Source organism: Cloeon dipterum, chromosome 3 (genome assembly GCF_949628265.1).
Source record: "Cloeon dipterum chromosome 3, ieCloDipt1.1, whole genome shotgun sequence".
NCBI classification, from domain to species: domain Eukaryota; kingdom Metazoa; phylum Arthropoda; class Insecta; order Ephemeroptera; family Baetidae; genus Cloeon; species Cloeon dipterum.
This window is the reverse complement of record NC_088788.1, coordinates 3,586,891-3,605,941: the sequence shown is the minus strand read 5'-3', so window position 1 is coordinate 3,605,941 and position 19,051 is coordinate 3,586,891. Positions and strand designations below refer to the sequence as shown.

The window sequence follows — 19,051 nt, the reverse complement described above, 5'->3', positions numbered from 1 at the left end:
TAACCCACTCCTTATAAAAGAGATCGTTGTGCGACGTGACTGCTAAGGTTTGCCCTTGAAAGACAAAGCCTGCTCATTCTGTGCTAAGCGCCAGTCCTGTGAAGATGCGTCTTGGAGCGACCGTGCCGAATTTTTCAGCCGACACCACCACCGGCAAAATCCAGTTTTACGACTGGCTGCAAGACTCGTGAGAAACCTTCCCAGCACTGCGTGTCTCGTTTCTGTAATGGAAATTAATATAATTATGCCTGATTTATTTTTGCAGTTGGTGCTTGCTGTTTTCGCACCCAGCCGACTTCACCCCTGTGTGCACCACTGAGCTCGGAAGGATCGCCGTGCACCAACCAGAATTCGAGAAGAGAGGCGTCAAGCTGCTCGCTCTTTCGTGCGACAAAATCAAATCTCATTGCGATTGGGTCAATGTGAGTTACGATTTTTATTCTTATCTTTTGTAAAAACGAGGCGATGCGATTAGAAACTTCAATTTCTAAAGCTACTTTCTAAAGTGTTGCATGACCCAAATTTTAGGCATTCGATTGGCAATATTGGGAATTTTTTACTACTTTCTGTGGTTTCGATTAACTTTAATAAGGCCTCAAATTAACAAGGGTCACGCATTTATAAGACTTTCAAGTCTCTATCTCTTGAATTCGTCCAAATATAATAGCCTAATTTCATTTGAACTTCCTAGAATGTTTTATCAAGAAATTGAGTTTGAGGAAATTTTTGGGGAAAAATCGGCAGGTTTGAATGTATTAGTTTTAAAAGAAGATCATATTTGGAACAAATTTGTTGTTAAAAGCCATTTTGTTTAAAAGGTTCCAATACAAATTTCTAATTGCGCGGCTCTTATTACTTTTAACCTACCGTATTCAGTCTGTTTTGGAGCCGCGCCTAATCATTATTATTTAGTGTGTGTAGCTTATTTTAAGCGTGAATTTAATGGCGAGCATTGCTTCATTAATCATTACTGAGTTTTTGATTTATTTCTCATTTTTATCGCACCACAATCTTTTGATTGGAATTAATTAGATGATGTGCAATTTTTACTTTGATGAATTACTTTCTGGCGACTTCAATTGAAAAACCGTGTGAATAGCTTAATCCCGTCACTTTTTATTTAAATGAGCTTTGTTCTATAAAAAAATTCACTCAAAATATCATTAATAAATAATATCAGGACATTATTCCTTCTGTCCTCCCCTCCTAGAGTGGCTTCGCCAATAGAACGACTATCATACTTTGTAGGTGTTGGTCATCGAAGCCTCTGGAAACCTTTTTGAACGCAAAATATTTGAAACTACGCAGTAGGTGGTAAAAAAATCCTGGGAAAAAAATTAGAAATACCGCGCACAAAATGAGACTTTTTCCAAATTATTTAACACTAGAAATGATTTTATTTAATTGAATGAAATCTACAACAGAAATATACATAATAATTAAATCACAGGATTTTATTTAATTGTTTTTGTATGAATCAGAATAAAATCAAGTACGCAGCAGCTTTAGTATATCTTTCAGCATTGCTAATTTTTAAGTCAATGTCTATATTTACCATTTAACGTCTTTATCTCTTATTATAGCCACTTAAAAATAAGTTTGCATTAATTACATATTTGCTTGCTTTTCTTCAAGGACATCAAGTCATACTGCTTGGACATCAAGGGAGATTTCCCTTACCCGATTATCAGCGATGAGGATCGCTCCCTGGCCGTGACCCTTGACATGCTGGACGAAGAGGCGCGAAACGACCCAGCGGCTGCGATGGCCGTCAGGGCCTTGTACATCATCGGCCCGGATAAAAAGGTCAAGCTCTCCATGACGTATCCAACTTCAACAGGCCGAAATGTTGAGTAAGTTTTCTCCGCCAAAAAAAATTCTGACTGATTTTTATTTAAATTTAATTAATTGCACCAAAGTGAGATCCTGCGCGTCATTGATTCGCTGCAACTTGCGGCCCGCAAGCCGGTCGCCACTCCAGCCAACTGGACGGTATTTATACTTTAAATTTATTTAATTAAAAAGTCTTAATTGGTTATATAATTTCAGCCTGGATCCCACGTGATGGTGCTGCCCACGGTGAAGGATGAGGATATCCCGTCACTTTTTCCAAAGGGCGTTGACACGGTGAAAATGCCCTCTGGTATTAACTATGTCCGAACAACTTTTGACTATTGAATTGAAGAGAGGAATTATAATAAAATAATTAAAATGAAATTTCTGCTTGTTTTTTATGTGAATATAGCCATCCTGTGTAAAACTAGTAAAAATAATTACGAGTCAAATCACGAATTGAAACGACCCTTTCTCATTCAAATAATTTGTTTTTGATACATATTTCTCAGGTCATTTGAGATCAGTTACAACCATAGATTTGTCCAATTGTGTCTGCCACTTATTGGGGAAACTCTTGGTTTTGAAATTAAATCGGATTTAAAGTAAGGAGACAGCCATTACCATTTGAAAAGCACGCTAACTTTCCAGCCAATTTTCTACAAAAAATACAGTGCTTCTTAGGTCAATTTAGGCTTTAACTGAATCCTAAGGGATGAGTTTCTGCATTGGCAACAAGAATTTTCCAGGCTTTTGCTTTGCACTTTAAAGATATTCCTAAATATTTTCCCGCGCATTTACACGCAAGTGGGCGTTTTTTATCATCGTCCAATCAAATTGCTCCGCTCACAGACACAGGCTGTCTGTCAGCAAGTCAGCTGGCAAATCAGACGTATGACTGGCAGCAGTGAATCATCAGCGGTTCATCGAGCGGGACTTTGTTTGTGTCAGTTTTATCTCTGAAGAAGAGTACTTTTTGACAATCTTTTCATACTGCGCAAGATCATCTCAATGTAGCTCAGTGTGAACATTCAAGAAATCAGTATAATTTATATGATGTCAGAAGTACCAAGTGTTTATAATGCGGTGAAGAAATTTTTCCGCGACAGCCACTTGAGTTGCAAGCAGGATTGGCTGGAGTCTTGCCTCGAATATTTCTCCACTAGCAATCCACAGGTAATTTTTGTAACTGCATAATCAGTGCAGGCAGGGAATGAGACAATCAATAATTTTTTTTGCGAATTTTCCAGGCTAATTTCCAGTCATGCAAAGATTTCGCCTTGGAACAGTGGAAACTCGGAAACCTGCGGGAAATTGGTGTGCCGACCTTTCCCACCTCCAATCTCAAAATTGTCAAGAAGACTGAATTGAAAGGAACCTTCGCTGTGCAGGTCTGTTTGCAGGTTTTATCATTTTCAGTTTTTTCGCCAAGAATTTATGCTATTATGTTATATAATAAAACATATAAGTCGATTTATGCGCATGCAATTTTCACAAAGAAGAATCGAGAAGGTAGGAAGGGCATGTCAGTTAGAAAGTTGTTTCGCCACGTTAAAAATTAAAAAGAAACATATTATACGAACAGACCTTAATGGGACTTGGATTTGTACCTTTTTTTACCATTTACACATTTTCTAAAATTATAATTAAATATTTTCTTCAGTGTTAAGTAATTATTTTATTTTTTTTTAAAAAATACCAAAATTAATAATTAAAGAATTATTATATGTTGAAAACCAGGTGGAGAAATTCTGGGACAAGGCAAATTCTGCGTACAACCAATACAAAAACTACAAAGGAGAGCTCGGAGACCAACCTGTGAACGAAGAGGCCAATGAAGATGGCATTGACCTTACGGAATGGGGAAAAGGCCCCAGTGCAGGTGAAACAAAGCGATCCCTCAAGCCGAGACGCCTCCTCTTGGACATCTGCGATGGAACAACAGAGCTCAAGGCTCTCGAGTGGAAACCAATCCAGGAACTCTCAGGAATGGTTTACCCTGGTGCCAAAGTAAGCATTGCAAATCCAAATTATTACTTTTGTTCACCGTTAGTGCTAATTATTTCACAAATGTTTAGAGTTTCCAAGCTACAACAGAAACACGACAGTTGGTTTTACTGATAAGTTTTCAGACTGCTATAATTTTGATTAAAATATTTTTCTTTAACAAAATATTTTAGCTCATGCTACGACTGAAATATTTTGTGTAAAAATACAAATTGGGATAATTACATACTGAAAGAACAACTCTTTTTCTTAAAATTTGCAAAGAGAATTAAATTCAACTCAAAATATTAAAAAATTTAATTTTCTGTCAATTTCACACTGCTTGTTTTTTGTAGATGGTGATCACAGGCCCCGTCATCTGCCGGAACGGGATTTTAATGCTTGGGCCGCAGCATGTGAAGTTATACGGAGGAGAGGTCGATGATATTATTTATACAAACGCCATGGAGAACTTGGTGTGCGATTCGCTGTAAGTAAAACTGAAACTCTTCCCCTCCATCTGTGTTTTCAATGACTGTTTTTTCAGACGATAGGCTTTTTTGTAATATTTTCCATCCATGAGAAACTAACGAAAAGGTGCAGCTATGATGAGGGGAACAAATATTTTTCTAATTGACTGCATTACTTATATATTCCTTTTCTGTAGACTTGAAAATGACTCGTTTGTTGAAAGACAAAAAATGAAGAATTTGTAGTAAATAAGGAAAACCTGTCTTTTTAGTCCCGCCAGTCCCGCCTTTTGTGAAACCCCGCTCTGATCTATTTTAATTAATTCATTTCCAGGAACATGCCGATCAACAATGACCCGTACACAGGCAAAACAAACACGCTGCCTCCTCCGAGGAAGCCGTGCACGCAGCCGAAGAAAACAAGCCAATTTCAGCCCAAGCAGCAGCAGTCAAGCTTCAGCCGTCAAGAAAATCCCATCAGTTCGAACCCTCCGAACCCTCCAAATCGACAAAGTAACAATGCCCAGAAAACTCCTCTTCCAAGGGCACCAACAACTAGCACAAACTTTTTCAACAATCCCAGCTCCGCCAAGCAGCCGCAATTCAGCTCACCGAAACTGCGGATGGCAGCCAAGAAGCCAGCAATAACAGTTGTGAATAAAACCTTGAAATAATATTCACTTTTTAATAAATTTCTCTACAGCCTGTTGATCCGGTTTGGGACGATGAGTTGGATGACTTTGAACTGAGCGCCGAGGACCTCCAGCATATCAAATCCGCGGAGAAGAAGTCGCAAGAGACAAGGAAAAGGCAGACTAGCAACCCTGTGGAAACAATGCTGGTGGAGGACGATTTGGATGAGATCTTGAGATTGGAAGAGGAGGCCAGCAAGGCAAAAAGAGCTCACTTTGACCTGCCGAAGCCTCATCCTGCTCAGCCTGTTCTGGCCAGAGTCAAGCCCATAGTGAAAAATCCTGTCCAAGCATCTCTGCCCCCACCCGAGGTTGGCAGTCCTTGATCAAAGGACACAATTAGTATTTTTAATAACCTGATAAATGAGAATAAGCCGCCAGGGTTGCAAAAATTAATACTATAAGCCAGTGAATTGGGATTATGATTTTCCCATGTATCGAAACTAGGTTAAAAAAATAGTTTAGCGAAGTTTGACCCCATTTTAGTCTAAATTACTTCCTTAAAACAAATTTTACTGCTAATTATTGGTTGTAATTCAGTAGTAAAGAGGGTGAAAACAAAATGCAACCCTGGAAGCTTCGTTTGGGGGGAAAATTCATTTAATTGTTCTGTTCAATAATTATTTATTTTGTTAAGTGATAAATAATATTATTTCCTCTTGCCAATGATTTTTCTCTTATTGATTGCCACTGCCAAAAGCGTCTCGTAACGTAATTGAAACACAGACTTTCTCAAATCCTTAAAAAAATTCAGGAAACATGCATCACTTTATTTGATGGCGACTTAATTGAGCCTGATGGATATCAGAGCTCTATTTGTTTTTTATTTGACCATTTTGATGAGCTACAGAGGTTTAAAATTGTCCAAAAACTCGAAAAACTCCAACATTTAATTAACAAAAGGATAGATTTTTATTTTTTGCAGTACATATTTGACATTAAAAAATTAATTTTTGTTTATTCCTTTTAAGCTGATTAAATAAATTTGAAGTTACAAAAAAAGGAGCTAGATTATCTGCTAATTAGACTAAAATCTAAGGGACTTCTCTTGGAAATAAAAATTAATCTTGAAGCATCCATCTTTGACTTTTAAAAATAGTGTTTTAACAAAACCTGCAGGCCTCAAAACTTGATATTAAATAATTTAAGGTTATCCTGAAACATCCTATGAGTCCGCCGTAATATCTAATTTACTTTTAATTTATTTGCAGAAAGTTTCCTTGCAACCAAAAGCTCCAAACCTGAAAAATTTCCTAAGCAGACCGAGCGTTGCAAAGAAAGAGCCACCGAAGCCTCTGCCGAGCAAAGTGAAGATAATAAAACGTCCATTTCTGTATCTGATACAGCTGCAGGATAAGTGGAGAAAGAGGGCCACAGTAAAAGCCACAATTATCTCCTTGCTGCAGAAAGTGCAGAAGACAAACCAAAGGTGGAGCCTTAACGTGCGAATCACCGACGGGACAGCGTTTCTCGACGTTGTCCTGGGAAACAGGGTTAGTCAAACGGAATTTCCACAAGCTTGAGAAAAAAAAACTAATAATGCTGTTCCCTCTCAAAGGTGCTGCGCAAATTGATTGGTGTCAAGTGCAAAAACTTTTCTGGATTGACCATTGACAAGGAAACCAAAATTCAGGTACTAAGATATTAATTAAATTTTACTACAAATATTTTTTAAACCCAAGGAATGATGTCCCTTTGATAAGAACCATGCATAAATTTGTTTTCTGTACTTTTCCAGATGTTAAAAAGCCTTCAATCAAAGCTAATTGACTGTGACTGCCTGATGGTGCTGAAATTCCGCAACAACAGCCTTCCAAGGGTGACCAAGCTGAAGAAAGCAACCCTCACGCATTTCGAACAACTTAAACGTCGACAACGAGTCCTTGAGGCACTCTAGTGTTATCATAATCAAACTTAAAAATTTTTCAATTTGTACACAAGCTTCTGTGTATTATTAGCAAATAATTTAATACAAAACATAGTTTTTCTCAAAACATTGAGAGGCACAAACAAAAATTTCAAAAACTTAACACAGTCTCGCTCACTCCTCTTTGCCGGGGCTGGCAACATCACTGCTCTCGCCTTCAACCATGGGTGTGCTTGGCAACAATATTTTCTCATAGCTTGATGCGACCAGAGGAAGTAAGTGCATGATCCGGTTCGGGTCCACGCACAGAGCAGAAGGAATCTACGGAAGAAAATTAATTAGATGTTATTTTTTTTAAAATTATCATTTTTTACATTTAAAGAGCCCATTGATGCGTCTCTGGAAGTGTACTCTCTGAGCAGGTAACTCCACTGAAACTCGTGGTAGATTCTGGTTTCATTCAATCGAACGTGCACGCCATCCACTCGGAGGAAGTAGCGTAGCAGGAGGTAGAAGCTGTTTGGCATCATTCTCTGGAATTAAATGTTTACCGAGTCAGCTAAAACTTAAATTGATATTTTTTTATGTTCCTGAGACCACCTTTGTGCATTTCTGATTTTTGTTATTCGTAAATTTTATAAATAATATTTATTGTGTAAGAAAAAGACTCTAGTTAAAATCTTTATAGTAAAATTGTCCAGACAAACAATCCAAACTAAACAATTATTTTAGTGGAATGATAGTGATTTTTTTAAATTTAAAAAAAGGAATTAATCGCTTCTGGGGTAAAAAAGTAATATTTTTTATCTTCACACTATTAAATTTTCATAATTTTTCTCATCCCGGAATCAATTAATTTCCTTAGCTCAAAAAAGAGGGCGTAACCAGTAAAATTTAAAAAAAAATTGGATTTTGGGCCACTTTTGTTCTGAAGGACATGAAAAAATAGGTCGGTAAGGGTTCACTTTACACGAAATTTCATTTTTTTAAATAAAAAATTACTAATATTCCACTTTAAATGTCAAAATTATAATTACTATGGGGGACTCACACTTTACGCTCACTCACACTTCTCGCTCTGATGGGAAGATTCATTGTTAATCCCTATCCTAGCGAGAAGTGTGAGTTGGGCGAAAATGGTGAGTCTGCCATATGCATCACGGTCGTTTTTTCTAATAATTTTTTACTCACAATTTTAATGGTGCAGACTGAAATGCCGTTGTCGTGCAGTTCATCTTCAAACAGAGTGATGTCTTGGTAGTAAAGGATCTTCTCTTTCACCTTGAGCTTCTCTATGTCGATTCTTTCCTTAGTGGGCTCGATGGTGACAGGTCCGAGCACCGAGCCTTTGTAGCTCGTGCTGAAAGTCCAGTCGAAAGGAGTCTTAACGCCCTCCTCGATTAATTTGCAATCTTTCCTGAGAAGAGAAAATGAAATTTAGTTGTGCTACACATATTATGTAGTATCAGTGAGTGATTACCTGGATTCTTTCCACGACTCTGAGCAGGCGACGACCAAGTCTTGGGTGATCTGGCCGACCTCCTTCAACGCAGCCAGAGCCGAGAATTCGAGTGTGCAGCCGGATTCGTGTTTCAACTGCAGCATATTGCACGGGAAGACCATGTCTGGCAGGTGAGGCAGGGGCACTTCTTTCATGAATCTGCAAAAATATCAAATTGCTCAGATTCCACGCATTGTTTTGACTCTGCGAATTTCCTTACACGCAATATTGGCACATGTCTGCGTCGTCCTCGCACTTTCCCGGCTTCTTCACGCACGTCGAGCCGAGGATGGCGCCGTTCTTGCTGAAGAGTTTCCATTTTTGACAGGCCATCTCTTCAACTTGCGATGGAAATCGTTTGATGTCTTTTGTCACCGGATCGAAGCTCATCGGAGAGTTGCATCCTGACGCTGCCATTTTCGCCTGACTCGTCCGAACCTCTGTCCAAATTAAGCTGTCACAGCTGCCCGAGTCACAGCACGAGCCTCACCTTTTACCTTTCGACTTTTTCAGCTGCCAAAAGGGATGAATTTCCAGAAATTTGTGGTTACAAGAGACGAAAACACAGATCCGTCAAACAACAAGCACCGCCATGAAACTAATAATGCTTTGATTTAAGGTTGCCAACGTAACAAAGAACTCATAAATCTTATTAGAGGGAATTTTTGTTTTTCAAGATGCATTATTAGAAAATTTAATTTTAAATTAAATAAAATTTCTTAAACTCAAGGCAAATTTATCTAATTTAAATGGAAAAACTGCATAAAACGTAGAGAAAACATTTTGTTAATTTTGTTTGGTTGGATAAGCTGGTAGTTAAAATGCACACGCCTTTTGCTGGGAGTGAGAATTGGGGAAGCGCGAATTTTTTACAACATTGTCGATTTGCCAATCAATGCCTGGTCCTAGCATTTTTAATTCATTCATACTTTTATAGTTATTGTCAAGGCTGCAATTTTAAACGAGAAAATTCTAAATTTGCAAAATTCTCTTGCAGGCGTTGCAGAAAAAGCCTTGATATTTTATTTTAATTTTGGATGGATTAAGGTCTTTTCAATTAAAAATCAAAGTACTTTCAATTTTTGCTATTTATTTTTGTGATGGTTTATACAACTCACCATTTTACAATAATGAAAAAAGGGCATAACAATTTTTAGACTTAAACTCTAAATTTCCTGGATGATTTTTTTTGTTTTGTTTTGTTTTATTTAATTTCATCTCAATATAGATTGTTTTTATCGTCTTCTGTTCAATGCATCATTTCCTTTTTACATACAAATACGCTCAATTTTATTTGCAAAAATTGTTTTTATTTATTTTATTATTTTAACTATATCATTTTTACATTTGCGGCAATGTGAATTGTTTTCTTCTTGCAAGTATCCAACATTTTATTACAGTACTTTTCTCATCGCGCACGGGGGTAGATCGACCCTTTTACAAATAATATTCCTGATTTGCGTTTCCGCCGTTCTCTCTCTCCGTCTCTCGCTCTCTCTCTCTCTCTTTCTCTCTCTCTGTCATGAGTTGTTGTGGTAGCTAAAGGGTTAATTAATCGCGTTACACATTGTATTAAGAACGAGGCAGCCGTGATTTTACAGAGTAGTTTTTCGAACACTTAGTGCCCAAGTATAGAATTACACAATAAGTGATATACTTAATTACTGTTCAGTAGTTAACTCAAAAAGGCGGTCGTTGATAGTAAATAATTACTGTTGCCATTCTTATTCTCACATCTAAAAAAAACTGGACATGGTTAAAAAAACGCTTTGGAAAAACGGAAAAAAATTGGACCTAAAATATATAATATAATAAAATATTTTCTTTTGCGACTGTTTCAAAAAGTGTAATCAACATCACAATTTCTTAATTAACTGCTTTTTACACTCTTCGTTTTCTAAACACTGCGTTGTTTGTTTGTTGCATAAGCATATTTTATAGACTCTCGTTTGTTTGTAGCTTATTGTGTCCGAAACACACAAACGAAAACATCACTTGTGACTTGTGTGTATTTTATTATTTAATCTGCATATTTACGCAATATATCGGTTACATTTTTCGCAGTTTAGTGAGACAAGGCAAGCACAGAAATCAAAAATATACGAAGAGCACGCCAATAGGTACAATTAGTTTGTAACAAGCAGCCAAAAGGAAACCGAAAACGAGTGAGTGTGTGTTGCGCGCGGCCAAAAAACGGGGCAAAGAAGGCACTTTCAAAAAACACTATCACAAGCAGGCGTTTTGAGCTCATTCCAAAAATGTGCCACCAAAAGAACAAAAGGTATTACAGTACACCCTCTACGGACCAGGGCGTGTGTGTTACAGCATTTTTACAACTCCTCTAAGTACCCTGGTAGTTTTTTTTTTGTTTATACACGTTTTTAGTCTCTGTGAAGGCAACATTTTATTACAAAGTGCTTTAATTGTCACTTAACTGTGTGCACTTTTCTCTCTTTTTGTTTGTTTGTTTGTAATCAAGACAGAAAGATAGGTAAATCAGTTGGACATCTTTTGAGAAGAGCGGTCGCGAAAGAGAGCAAAAATTGAGCCTCTTCGCCGTGACTCGGTTTGGCAGAATCATTAATAAATTAACATCTTACACGGAGCATGGGAATAAAAAGGAACCAACACACAATTTCTTTGTAAAGATTCAAATTGAATGAAAATTTAAAAGAATCGGGTTGGCACGGGGGGAGTCTGAAATTAATTGCATCTGTGAATTTTTTTGGGAGGGGGAGGCGAGTCGACCTTGAAATTTTCACTCAATTTCAATCTTGCTGCGAAACAAGAATGATTGATTGAACATAAATATTATAAAAAATATTTACAATGTTTGTTTTTTCCCAAAAGTGTGTGTTTTATTTGTGTGGGTGTGTGTGTGTGTGTGTTTATATTATAATTTAAACGTATTTTAAGTACACGTCGGCGGACAGCAACGATGCCAGCCGCAGCCTCGTCGCGTTTTCTGCTCAAGTCACATACTATTTAGTGAGGTGTCGCGTCCGGCCAGGGTTGCGCCAGGAAGCAACCCTGTCGAGAGTTTTGTGCTGTGCAAAATGAGATTATTTATTTTTACTTGTTCGTATCACACTCGGAGCAATGATTGTATTCGTCTGCAGAGGGGGGCGCGGTTGCATGGTTAGTCGATCGGCTATTATCAATTAAGAGCTATGGAAGTGTCTCGGAATGTAGTTGGCGAGCAGTCTGCGGAGGGAGGCTGGCGCTGGCAATGCCGCGGAGGCACGCGGGACTCGCTCGCGGCGCCGCTGCAGCGGTGCCAATCGCCGCGGGTGCCGAGCGAGGCCCGCGTGCCGCAAGTCACCCCCGAGGCCCGTCCCGTCGGAGAGATCAATTTGAGCTTCGCAATTAATTTTTTTTTTGTTTTATTTTACTGGGAGGGGTGTGCGGGGGTGAGTTGCTCTCTGCATGGAGAGAGAGAAAGAGGGTCCGAACTTATTTTTATTACTCGCTAGTTTTAGGAATATGTACACGATACACGAGTTTTACTGCTTTTTAATGTATATAATTATTAAGGTCTATGTACAGTTGCGTATAGGTTAATCAGTCACTGAGGTCATTTTATATCTCAAGTTTTTTTTAAATATATATATATCTCTCTAAATAAATCCGCCTGTTTGCACAAGAATACATTGCTGGATATTTTGGGCTTTCTCGCTCTTTCTCTCACTGTCGCGCGCGCTCTCATTTAATTAATTATTAAATTAAATAATAGATTCAATAGTAATAATTTAATCGTAACAAGTCTCATGAATGGGACAAATATCGTCGCGCGTGCTCGAGGAAGGAAAACCCGTGGCGCACTGCGTTTCCTCTCCGGCGTGAATCGAGGAATAATTATTATATAACTTGACTGCTTTCACAGAGTTCAACTGCGGGCGGGTCCGCGGGCGGGCGGGCGGGCGCGCGCCTCCACTCATATTCCTTCTTCTCGCGGCAACAGCAACAGCAACGTGCGTGTATACGCGTGTGTGAGTGTGTGTGTGTCATCCATCTCAGCAGGATCGCCGTTGCTTCAAAAAATGTTTGTGTTGCTCCGGTTGGTTTCTAGTAGAAGAAATTAAACTGTCGGTTGCGGCGTTAGCACTGCATGCGCACTATAGCATTATGTCTTTCCGTGCGGCTGGTGGTGCTGGAATAACTGGTGGTGCATGTGCTGCTGCTGCTGCTGCTGCGGCTGCTTCTGCAAGTGGTGATGGTGGTGGTGCGCGGGGTGGATGTGACTGCTGCTGTGCTGGTGCACCACCACCGACGACACCTGCTGCAGCTGCTGCATCGGCCGTGTCGCGCCCCGCGACGGCGAGGTGCAGTGCACCTCGGTTGGCATCACGCCCTGCTGAAACAAAAATGCATACTTTTGTTAAACAACACCCAGATTTTCAGCCTCGGCAGAACGAGTGCAGCTAATTTTGTATTCAAATCGTCTGTACAAAATTTGAGCGGTTTTAGTAATTCCGCAATTACTGTTTTGAATTTTGCTTAAATTGTTTTGATCTTTGACCTCTTCGGGGAAAACGCAAATAATTTTAAAAAATTAATAAATTGAAATAGGTGCAAGACAGATATAATTTAGATTGTTTTTAAAATAAATTAAGTTTCAAGTAACAAAACGTAATTTTAAAAAAAAACTACAAGGCCATTTAAAAAGCCACTTGGTCTTTCCATCATCTAAAATAGATATTAATTTTTAAAAACCACCAAATTCATTCTAAAAATCCTTTAAAAGGTTTCCTTAGAAAATTTACCAACAAAATCCTCAGGTTCTGACTATGGCCGGATTGTATTTTGCACCAAGGTCCCAAATGTTTGAAACTAATAAGATTACGCCAATCTAAAATCACCTTGAGTTAAATAAAATGAAAAAAATGTCACGCAATATTTAGTTTATTAAAATTACAAAAAATCCATGCGTTCGAATATTATAAATGTTTCTTAATTCATTAATTTTTCCAACCAAGGGAAAGTATATTCATAAATATTTGAATGAATGTTTTACACTAAATTAAATTTAAGCATTTCCTTGAGACATAGCGGTTGTTTATATATAAGGGTTTTATCAGTTTTTAGGAAAAAATCCTGTCTTAAAAGTCCTTAAAACATCCTTCAGTGAGATTCTCACCAGTGTGCACGGAGGGTGGTGCTGAGCAACACTGCTCATGTCCAAGATTGGAAAGCGGTGGTGGCTGAAGGGTCGACGCTCCACGTCCACCGCTCGCGAGTCCACGACGCTACATGGAAATAATACGATTTTTAAATAAATTCCAAAAGAACAGAAGACAAAAACCTACTCATTGCTGGCATTTGTCGCGTATCTCGCGGCTCGCAACGCTTTTCTCCGGCTGGCACGGTGAACAAACAAGGAGAAAATGACGACGACCACGAGCAGAATGGCCACCAGGGCTCCACCGGCGATGCTCGCCTTCTCCAGCATTACTTTCTGTCTCGACGCTGAAAATAAAAGAACCGAAGATTAGTATAATTCGGCTTGCAGGGTGAATGGTCTTTAATTCTAATAACTTTGGGGTGGTTTTAGATAATAAATGAAAGGGAACAAAGATGCCAGGAGTGTCTGCATCTATAAAATGCAGCCATAAATTTCGTTTCTTTTTAGAAAAAAAGGTTCAGCAACTTGAAAGCATAGAAACTAATAGTTTTTTCTAACAATAGGGTTTAAAAATTATTGGTTTTTATAAAGCACGCTCTATTTTTAAAAACCAAAACTTCAATAAAAGGCTGCGTATACCAAACATTCTTGACGGTGGAAGCAATAACACTCTTCTTATAAATCCAAACCTTTAGGTGAATGACCTTTTAAACTGCGGAGTTTTATAAAAATAGGGAATATGGACCTCCACCCACATTAGCCAGGAATTTTAATCCTATCAAAGGCGGTGTACGAACCGAAGGAGCTGCTATATAGATACTTGAAAAATGCACGGCATCGGATAAAATGACAAAAGAGATGCGGTGCGTGCGGGTGGCAGGCGAATATCAAGAGGGGTTTGGGCAAATTAAACACTTTTAGCACTCACGTAGGTATGATCCGTCCAGATCCTTAAACTCGCACCTCTGCCCCATGTAACCATCGGCGCACCTGTGAAAATACAGAGAAAATATTTGTATTCGAGCGATCATCCGAATGCGCGTTTTCACACGTTTGCAGGGTAGTGTGTCAACAATGCAGCGGGAGGCTGCCAAAATTTATAAAGCGTAATGTGTGTGTGTGAGGTCTCTCCTGTTGAGATCGAGGCGCGCATTTCAGGTGTCCCGTCACTCGATTGCTATTAATAATGCCAGCGAGAAGAAAATAAAACCAGTCGGCTGCTCAATTCTATCACCTTTTTATGTGTGTGTGACATATTGCTATATAGCATATAAGTTCAGAGAAGGAGCCGACAAATGGAGACGTATACGAACGTGTTTCCCGCCAATGCTCTCAGATTAACGACAAGGGTCACGCCAGGGCCCTCTCCCCGCCGCCAGGGTTTTTAATGTGACTCGTTTATCTACCTAATCTCAGGCCCTTAACAAATAATCAAATTCCAGCCGAGGCAGCAGGCAGGGTCGAGGGCGAAAATTAGTCTCAGACTCACTGCCGAGTGAACAGAAACGGAGAAACGTGCTCTAAGCGTGGAATCAATGATTTGATGCTGCGAAAGAAAAAAAATACTAAATCGACGAATACCGAATACCGCGGTCACAATCATACCTTTTGGAAGGTGATTTAAAATAAAATGAATTTTGGAGCCAACATTAAAATTTAATTCTATAGCCAAATTAACACCAATGAGAAAAATTGTTAAAGTTTAATTGAATTTAAAAATTGTGACTGTTTGAGTTATACAAGGAAAAATAAAAAAATTAATGACGAATTATTATTACCCAATTCCAAAAATAAAACTGTGGAACAAAAATCATCCAGGAGTGTTTCTCTACGTGGCAAAATGCGCCTCGTGCCTATTAAAAAAGAAATCCAACCCCTAATATAAGAGGGATCTGAGCAGACGACGATCGGAGTCTGATAAGCGGCGACTTGGCACCTCATTATTCTCTTTGAAAGACAAAAACACACCCCTGCGAGTCGTAAAATTAAGGAACGCGTCGCTTCTCGGCGTTATCGTCGATTTATCGCGTGCGATTCGGCGACAAATATTTCATTTCCACGAGTCAAGGGCTTAATAGAGAAAAAGAAGAAGAAGAAGAAGTGTGACTCATGCATCTCGGCGTGATAATCTTTTTAAGGTTGCTTCGCAAGGGGTGGGTTTTGGATTTAAAAAAAAAACACAGCGTAAAGCTTATACGGTCTGCGTTATATACTATAAAAAAGGAGAGTTTGTAACGTATACTTCACTTTCTAGAAGCAATTTGTCACAATTTCTAGGCGCACAAAAGTAAAATAAACTACCTGCCGAGCGCGCTTCGGTCACGTAGGTATCCACTTTTTATCACCTCTCACTTAATTCTTTGCCCTGTGTTTGTGAGCACGAACTCAACCCTATAGAATATTATTTTTTACCCGGTCACCTTTTCTAAAAAAAACAAAAACATCCCGGTAAAACTATGAGATTTTCAAGAACAACAAACACATGTTAAAATATACGCACTCGCAATTGTAGAGCAGCGATTCGCCGATTCGCACGGTGAAGCAGGTGGCCCCGTTGAGGCAGTACCAGGCCGCGTAGGCTGGTGGGCACGCGTATGTGTGGAATGTGACGTTCGGTCTTGCTGTCGGACTCGGAGAACGCGGTTTCGGCGTGGCCCGGCTCGAACACGCATCTGAAACGACAAGAAATATAGAAATTTAATTTCACATGATTCCAATATTTTACACAATTTTTTTGTTTTAATTAATTTAACCCATTAAAAGGACAAAAATCGACTCAGGTTTGGGGTCGGGATTTGAATCTATTTATTTTTAAAGAGAAAATAAATAATCTCTGCATAGATGGAGCTGAAAATTCTCTCCCCACAAATTTTAGAACACTATAGCTTCAGTTCTACATATTTTTTAATTAATCAATTCCAAGCATATTAAAAATAAAGCCACAACAATTTTATTTATAGGTTCGTTTTGTCAGAAACGTCAGGAATTTCAATTGCATACCCAGCATGCAATTTTAGTATGAAATTAAATCAATTCGATTAGCTTGTTCAGGGTTATAAAAAAAGTTCCCCTTTTCACACAATTTTTTTAAACGCAGAGGAAGCCGTACAATTTTCGCCGCTTCGATTTTATTTCCAATTAATTCGTATACTCGCACCAGCAGGTTCAGGGTGTGCGTTTCAGTCATAGGTCGTCACCCAGCTGACATGCTGCGATGTCTGAATACAAATTTAACACGAATTCGAGTACGCCACACGGCCAATATATAAAAAAAGGGGGAAATGCACTTTTCATTATGTTTCACGCCGGTCGCTCCTTCTATTATATAAAGCATGCTGCTGTTTTTTCTTTCTTCCCCTGCAATATCATAAATTAATAGGGAAGCATGCTTGAGTAATTTTTTCAAAGTCACAACGTCGGCCGCGAGCGCGTTTTTCTCGTTTTCGCGTCAAGTGCATGAGAAAACGGAATTGCCACTGCGTGAAATAAGTCAGGGAGATATCACCTGTCATGCAGGGGGTGCGGGTGAAAAGATTAATTGCCTCGGAATTAATAGGACTCGGCCAACCTACCCCAATAACGTGTGCAGGAAATTGAATTAGCCGAGTTTGAGTGATGATGGATTCGTGTTCGGGAATTAATTTTCAGCGCGCAGTGCATGGAACAACAACCAACTCGCATTCTCGAAAGCGTTTTTAACCTTTAATCCCGAAAAAGCGGCTTTAAACACGTTTGCGTGCGGCATCTAGCCGTGTTTTTCACCCTTTTCATAGCTTTCGGCATTATAAACTTTTTATTGACAGGCCCATTGAGTGGTTGTTGGTCTCTGATTCTTTTGTGACGCGAAGGCCAGCTGCGGGGGTGGGCCGCCGGTGGACGCAGATGCTGACCATTTTATTAAGCTGTGTGCGGCTAATCTCCGAGTGTATTTTCGGAGTGACAGCAGTGTATCAAGGCTTAATAGATAGAGTATATCACATCTGGCGTGCATCTCCGATTACCTATCTTTCCTGCGCCAATATCGCACCCGGGGAGTCCGCTTTTATTGTGTGTTTGCTGCAAACTGTGTATAAAACAGCACGTTTCTTCGATGGGGATCTTTATTGTCACCTGACAATACCTTGCTACACATAAAGAACGTCTAACAACGCCTGTGGTGCCGAGTAATCAGCAGCAGATTATAAATTTTTAAAGTGGAATATAATACAGGGCAATAAAATAGGACGTTCCTACAGTAAAAATTCAAATTTTGTTAATTTTCTCCAAAATTTAGAGGGCTTGAACATATTTTCTTGGCATATTCCGATTCCTCTCGTCGAGATCTTTCCAACGGTGTTTGCCACTTATTGGGGAAACTCTTGGTTTTGAAATTAAATCGGATTTCAAGTAAGGAGACAGCCATTGCCATTTGAAAAGCACGCTAACTTTCCAGCCAATTTTCTCAAAAAATTACAATTTAGGCTTTAATTGAATCCTAAGGGATAAGTTCATGCATTGGCAACAAGCATTTTCCAGGCTTTTGCAGTATCATTCCTCTTTGACAAAAATTGATTTGGAATTTAAAGTGGTTCTTTTCTGCAAAGCTCCGAAAAACAGCTGTCAAAATATTAGGAATAAGCTATTCTATTTTTATTTAGAAAAAACCACTTTTAATATACGTAAATATCTCCCCACAAATTGCGTGTTGCTTCCTTCTCGGAGCTTCTGTGTATAAAATAATGTCTCTACTCGCGGAAGAAATAACGCAAAGGCAGTTGTTATTCGCAAAACTAATTCCGTCTGCTGCATAGACGAGAGAGACGGACGATAAATGCAAATTCGGCACTAATAAAAAGATTCTCGGAGATAAAGCGGACAGCTAGTTTTGCACGAGAGCTTTTGAGCCGCGTGTACGACGACGGGGAAAAGGACGCACACACAAAAGCACGCGCGCCGCGGTAAAAACGAACAAGCGATGCAAATTTCATCCGTGCAAATCACGCCATCGTCATTTCCAATTCAATAAGCGCTGAAACGCAATCATCGCGCGGCGCGGCGGCAATAATCATCAGCAGCAGCCGGCCGTTTGCTTTATATTCTTGTAACTTCGGCTATACAGAGAATAAGGGTCGACAATTTTAGGCGTGGAACTTTCATAAAAATAATAAGAAAAGGATGTATTTTAATTTTTGATACCTCTCAGAATAAATTCATCTGTTAGAGATTAGTTTCTAATTAGAGTATTTGAGGAGAAAATTTATTTATTTATTAATTTATGTTAAAATGTATGACATAAACTGGGAAAGAGTTTGCAATCCCGAAAGAAATGCTAAAGAATTAAAATAAATTTTAACGGGGTTCAAAATTAAAATTAAAAAACAATTTAATAATTAATTAAATATCTGCTATAGTTAATGAAGTAAAATTCCCTATCAAGAAACATATCTCAGTCGTCTAAAATTAATAACCCATGGCATTGCGAGATCCATATTTCGACAAGTGGCAGAATAACACGGCGCCGAGTGGTCCGTTGGCTCATTTCAATGCGACGGCACGCGATGCTCGCCTTGGCGAGGCCCCGGGGGCCGCGCAGGCAGCCCC

The 19,051-nt window shown here is 39.0% G+C and overlaps 4 protein-coding genes across 5 annotated transcripts in view; 2 read left to right on the top strand and 2 right to left on the bottom strand.

Annotated features, from left to right (window-relative positions):
• Position 1: 1 nt before the first annotated feature.
• LOC135939360 (peroxiredoxin-6-like) lies at positions 2-2,221 on the top strand. Its single transcript, XM_065483687.1, has 5 exons — positions 2-187; positions 266-422; positions 1,636-1,853; positions 1,920-1,992; positions 2,050-2,221. The coding sequence occupies exons 1-5, from the start codon at positions 105-107 to the stop codon at positions 2,176-2,178; spliced, it is 660 nt and encodes a 219-aa protein (XP_065339759.1). The 5' UTR covers positions 2-104; the 3' UTR covers positions 2,179-2,221.
• Positions 2,222-2,741: 520 nt separating this feature from the next.
• LOC135940004 (recQ-mediated genome instability protein 1-like) lies at positions 2,742-6,921 on the top strand. 2 transcript variants are annotated; one of them, XM_065484640.1, is made up of 9 exons: positions 2,742-3,009; positions 3,084-3,224; positions 3,574-3,843; positions 4,176-4,309; positions 4,624-4,939; positions 4,993-5,292; positions 6,193-6,474; positions 6,540-6,614; positions 6,720-6,921. In XM_065484640.1, exons 1-9 carry the CDS (start codon positions 2,887-2,889, stop codon positions 6,876-6,878), a joined length of 1,800 nt encoding a protein of 599 aa, XP_065340712.1. In that variant the 5' UTR covers positions 2,742-2,886; the 3' UTR covers positions 6,879-6,921. The 2 variants fall into 2 exon arrangements, with proteins under 2 accessions (XP_065340712.1, XP_065340711.1); XM_065484639.1 differs by having other exon boundaries at positions 4,624-4,942.
• Positions 6,903-8,915, bottom strand: LOC135940005 (TIP41-like protein). Its single transcript, XM_065484641.1, has 5 exons — positions 8,570-8,915; positions 8,329-8,508; positions 8,040-8,265; positions 7,223-7,381; positions 6,903-7,169 (listed from the first exon to the last, which is right to left on the bottom strand). Exons 1-5 carry the CDS (start codon positions 8,764-8,766, stop codon positions 7,023-7,025), a joined length of 909 nt encoding a protein of 302 aa, XP_065340713.1. The 5' UTR covers positions 8,767-8,915; the 3' UTR covers positions 6,903-7,022.
• A 3,042-nt stretch (positions 8,916-11,957) lies between these two features.
• Positions 11,958-19,051, bottom strand: part of LOC135938801 (pro-neuregulin-1, membrane-bound isoform-like) — a 46,959-nt gene continuing 39,865 nt past the window's right edge. The window contains exons 3-7 of the mRNA XM_065482733.1: positions 15,972-16,143; positions 14,400-14,461; positions 13,656-13,815; positions 13,487-13,595; positions 11,958-12,703 (exon numbers count right to left, since the gene is read on the bottom strand). Coding sequence (XP_065338805.1) covers positions 12,473-12,703; positions 13,487-13,595; positions 13,656-13,815; positions 14,400-14,461; positions 15,972-16,143 — 734 coding nt within the window. The 3' untranslated portion in view covers positions 11,958-12,472. The remainder of the gene's footprint in view (positions 12,704-13,486; positions 13,596-13,655; positions 13,816-14,399; positions 14,462-15,971; positions 16,144-19,051) is intronic.

Coding starts and splice junctions, on each gene's coding strand:
- LOC135940005 (XM_065484641.1), bottom strand. CDS start 8,766: ATGGCAGCGTCAGGATGCAACTCTCCGATGAGCTTCGATCCGGTGACA. Junction 8,266..8,328: donor GAGTCGTGGAAAGAATCCAG/GTAATCACTCAC, acceptor TTCTCTTCTCAG/GAAAGATTGCAAATTAATCG. Junction 7,170..7,222: donor CATCAATGGGCTCTTTAAAT/GTAAAAAATGAT, acceptor TTTCTTCCGTAG/ATTCCTTCTGCTCTGTGCGT.
- LOC135940004 (XM_065484639.1), top strand. CDS start 2,887: ATGATGTCAGAAGTACCAAGTGTTTATAATGCGGTGAAGAAATTTTTC. Junction 4,943..4,992: donor AGAAGCCAGCAATAACAGTT/GTGAATAAAACC, acceptor ATTTCTCTACAG/CCTGTTGATCCGGTTTGGGA. Junction 5,293..6,192: donor CATCTCTGCCCCCACCCGAG/GTTGGCAGTCCT, acceptor ATTTATTTGCAG/AAAGTTTCCTTGCAACCAAA.
- LOC135939360 (XM_065483687.1), top strand. CDS start 105: ATGCGTCTTGGAGCGACCGTGCCGAATTTTTCAGCCGACACCACCACC. Junction 1,854..1,919: donor TCAACAGGCCGAAATGTTGA/GTAAGTTTTCTC, acceptor ATTGCACCAAAG/TGAGATCCTGCGCGTCATTG. Junction 1,993..2,049: donor CCACTCCAGCCAACTGGACG/GTATTTATACTT, acceptor ATATAATTTCAG/CCTGGATCCCACGTGATGGT.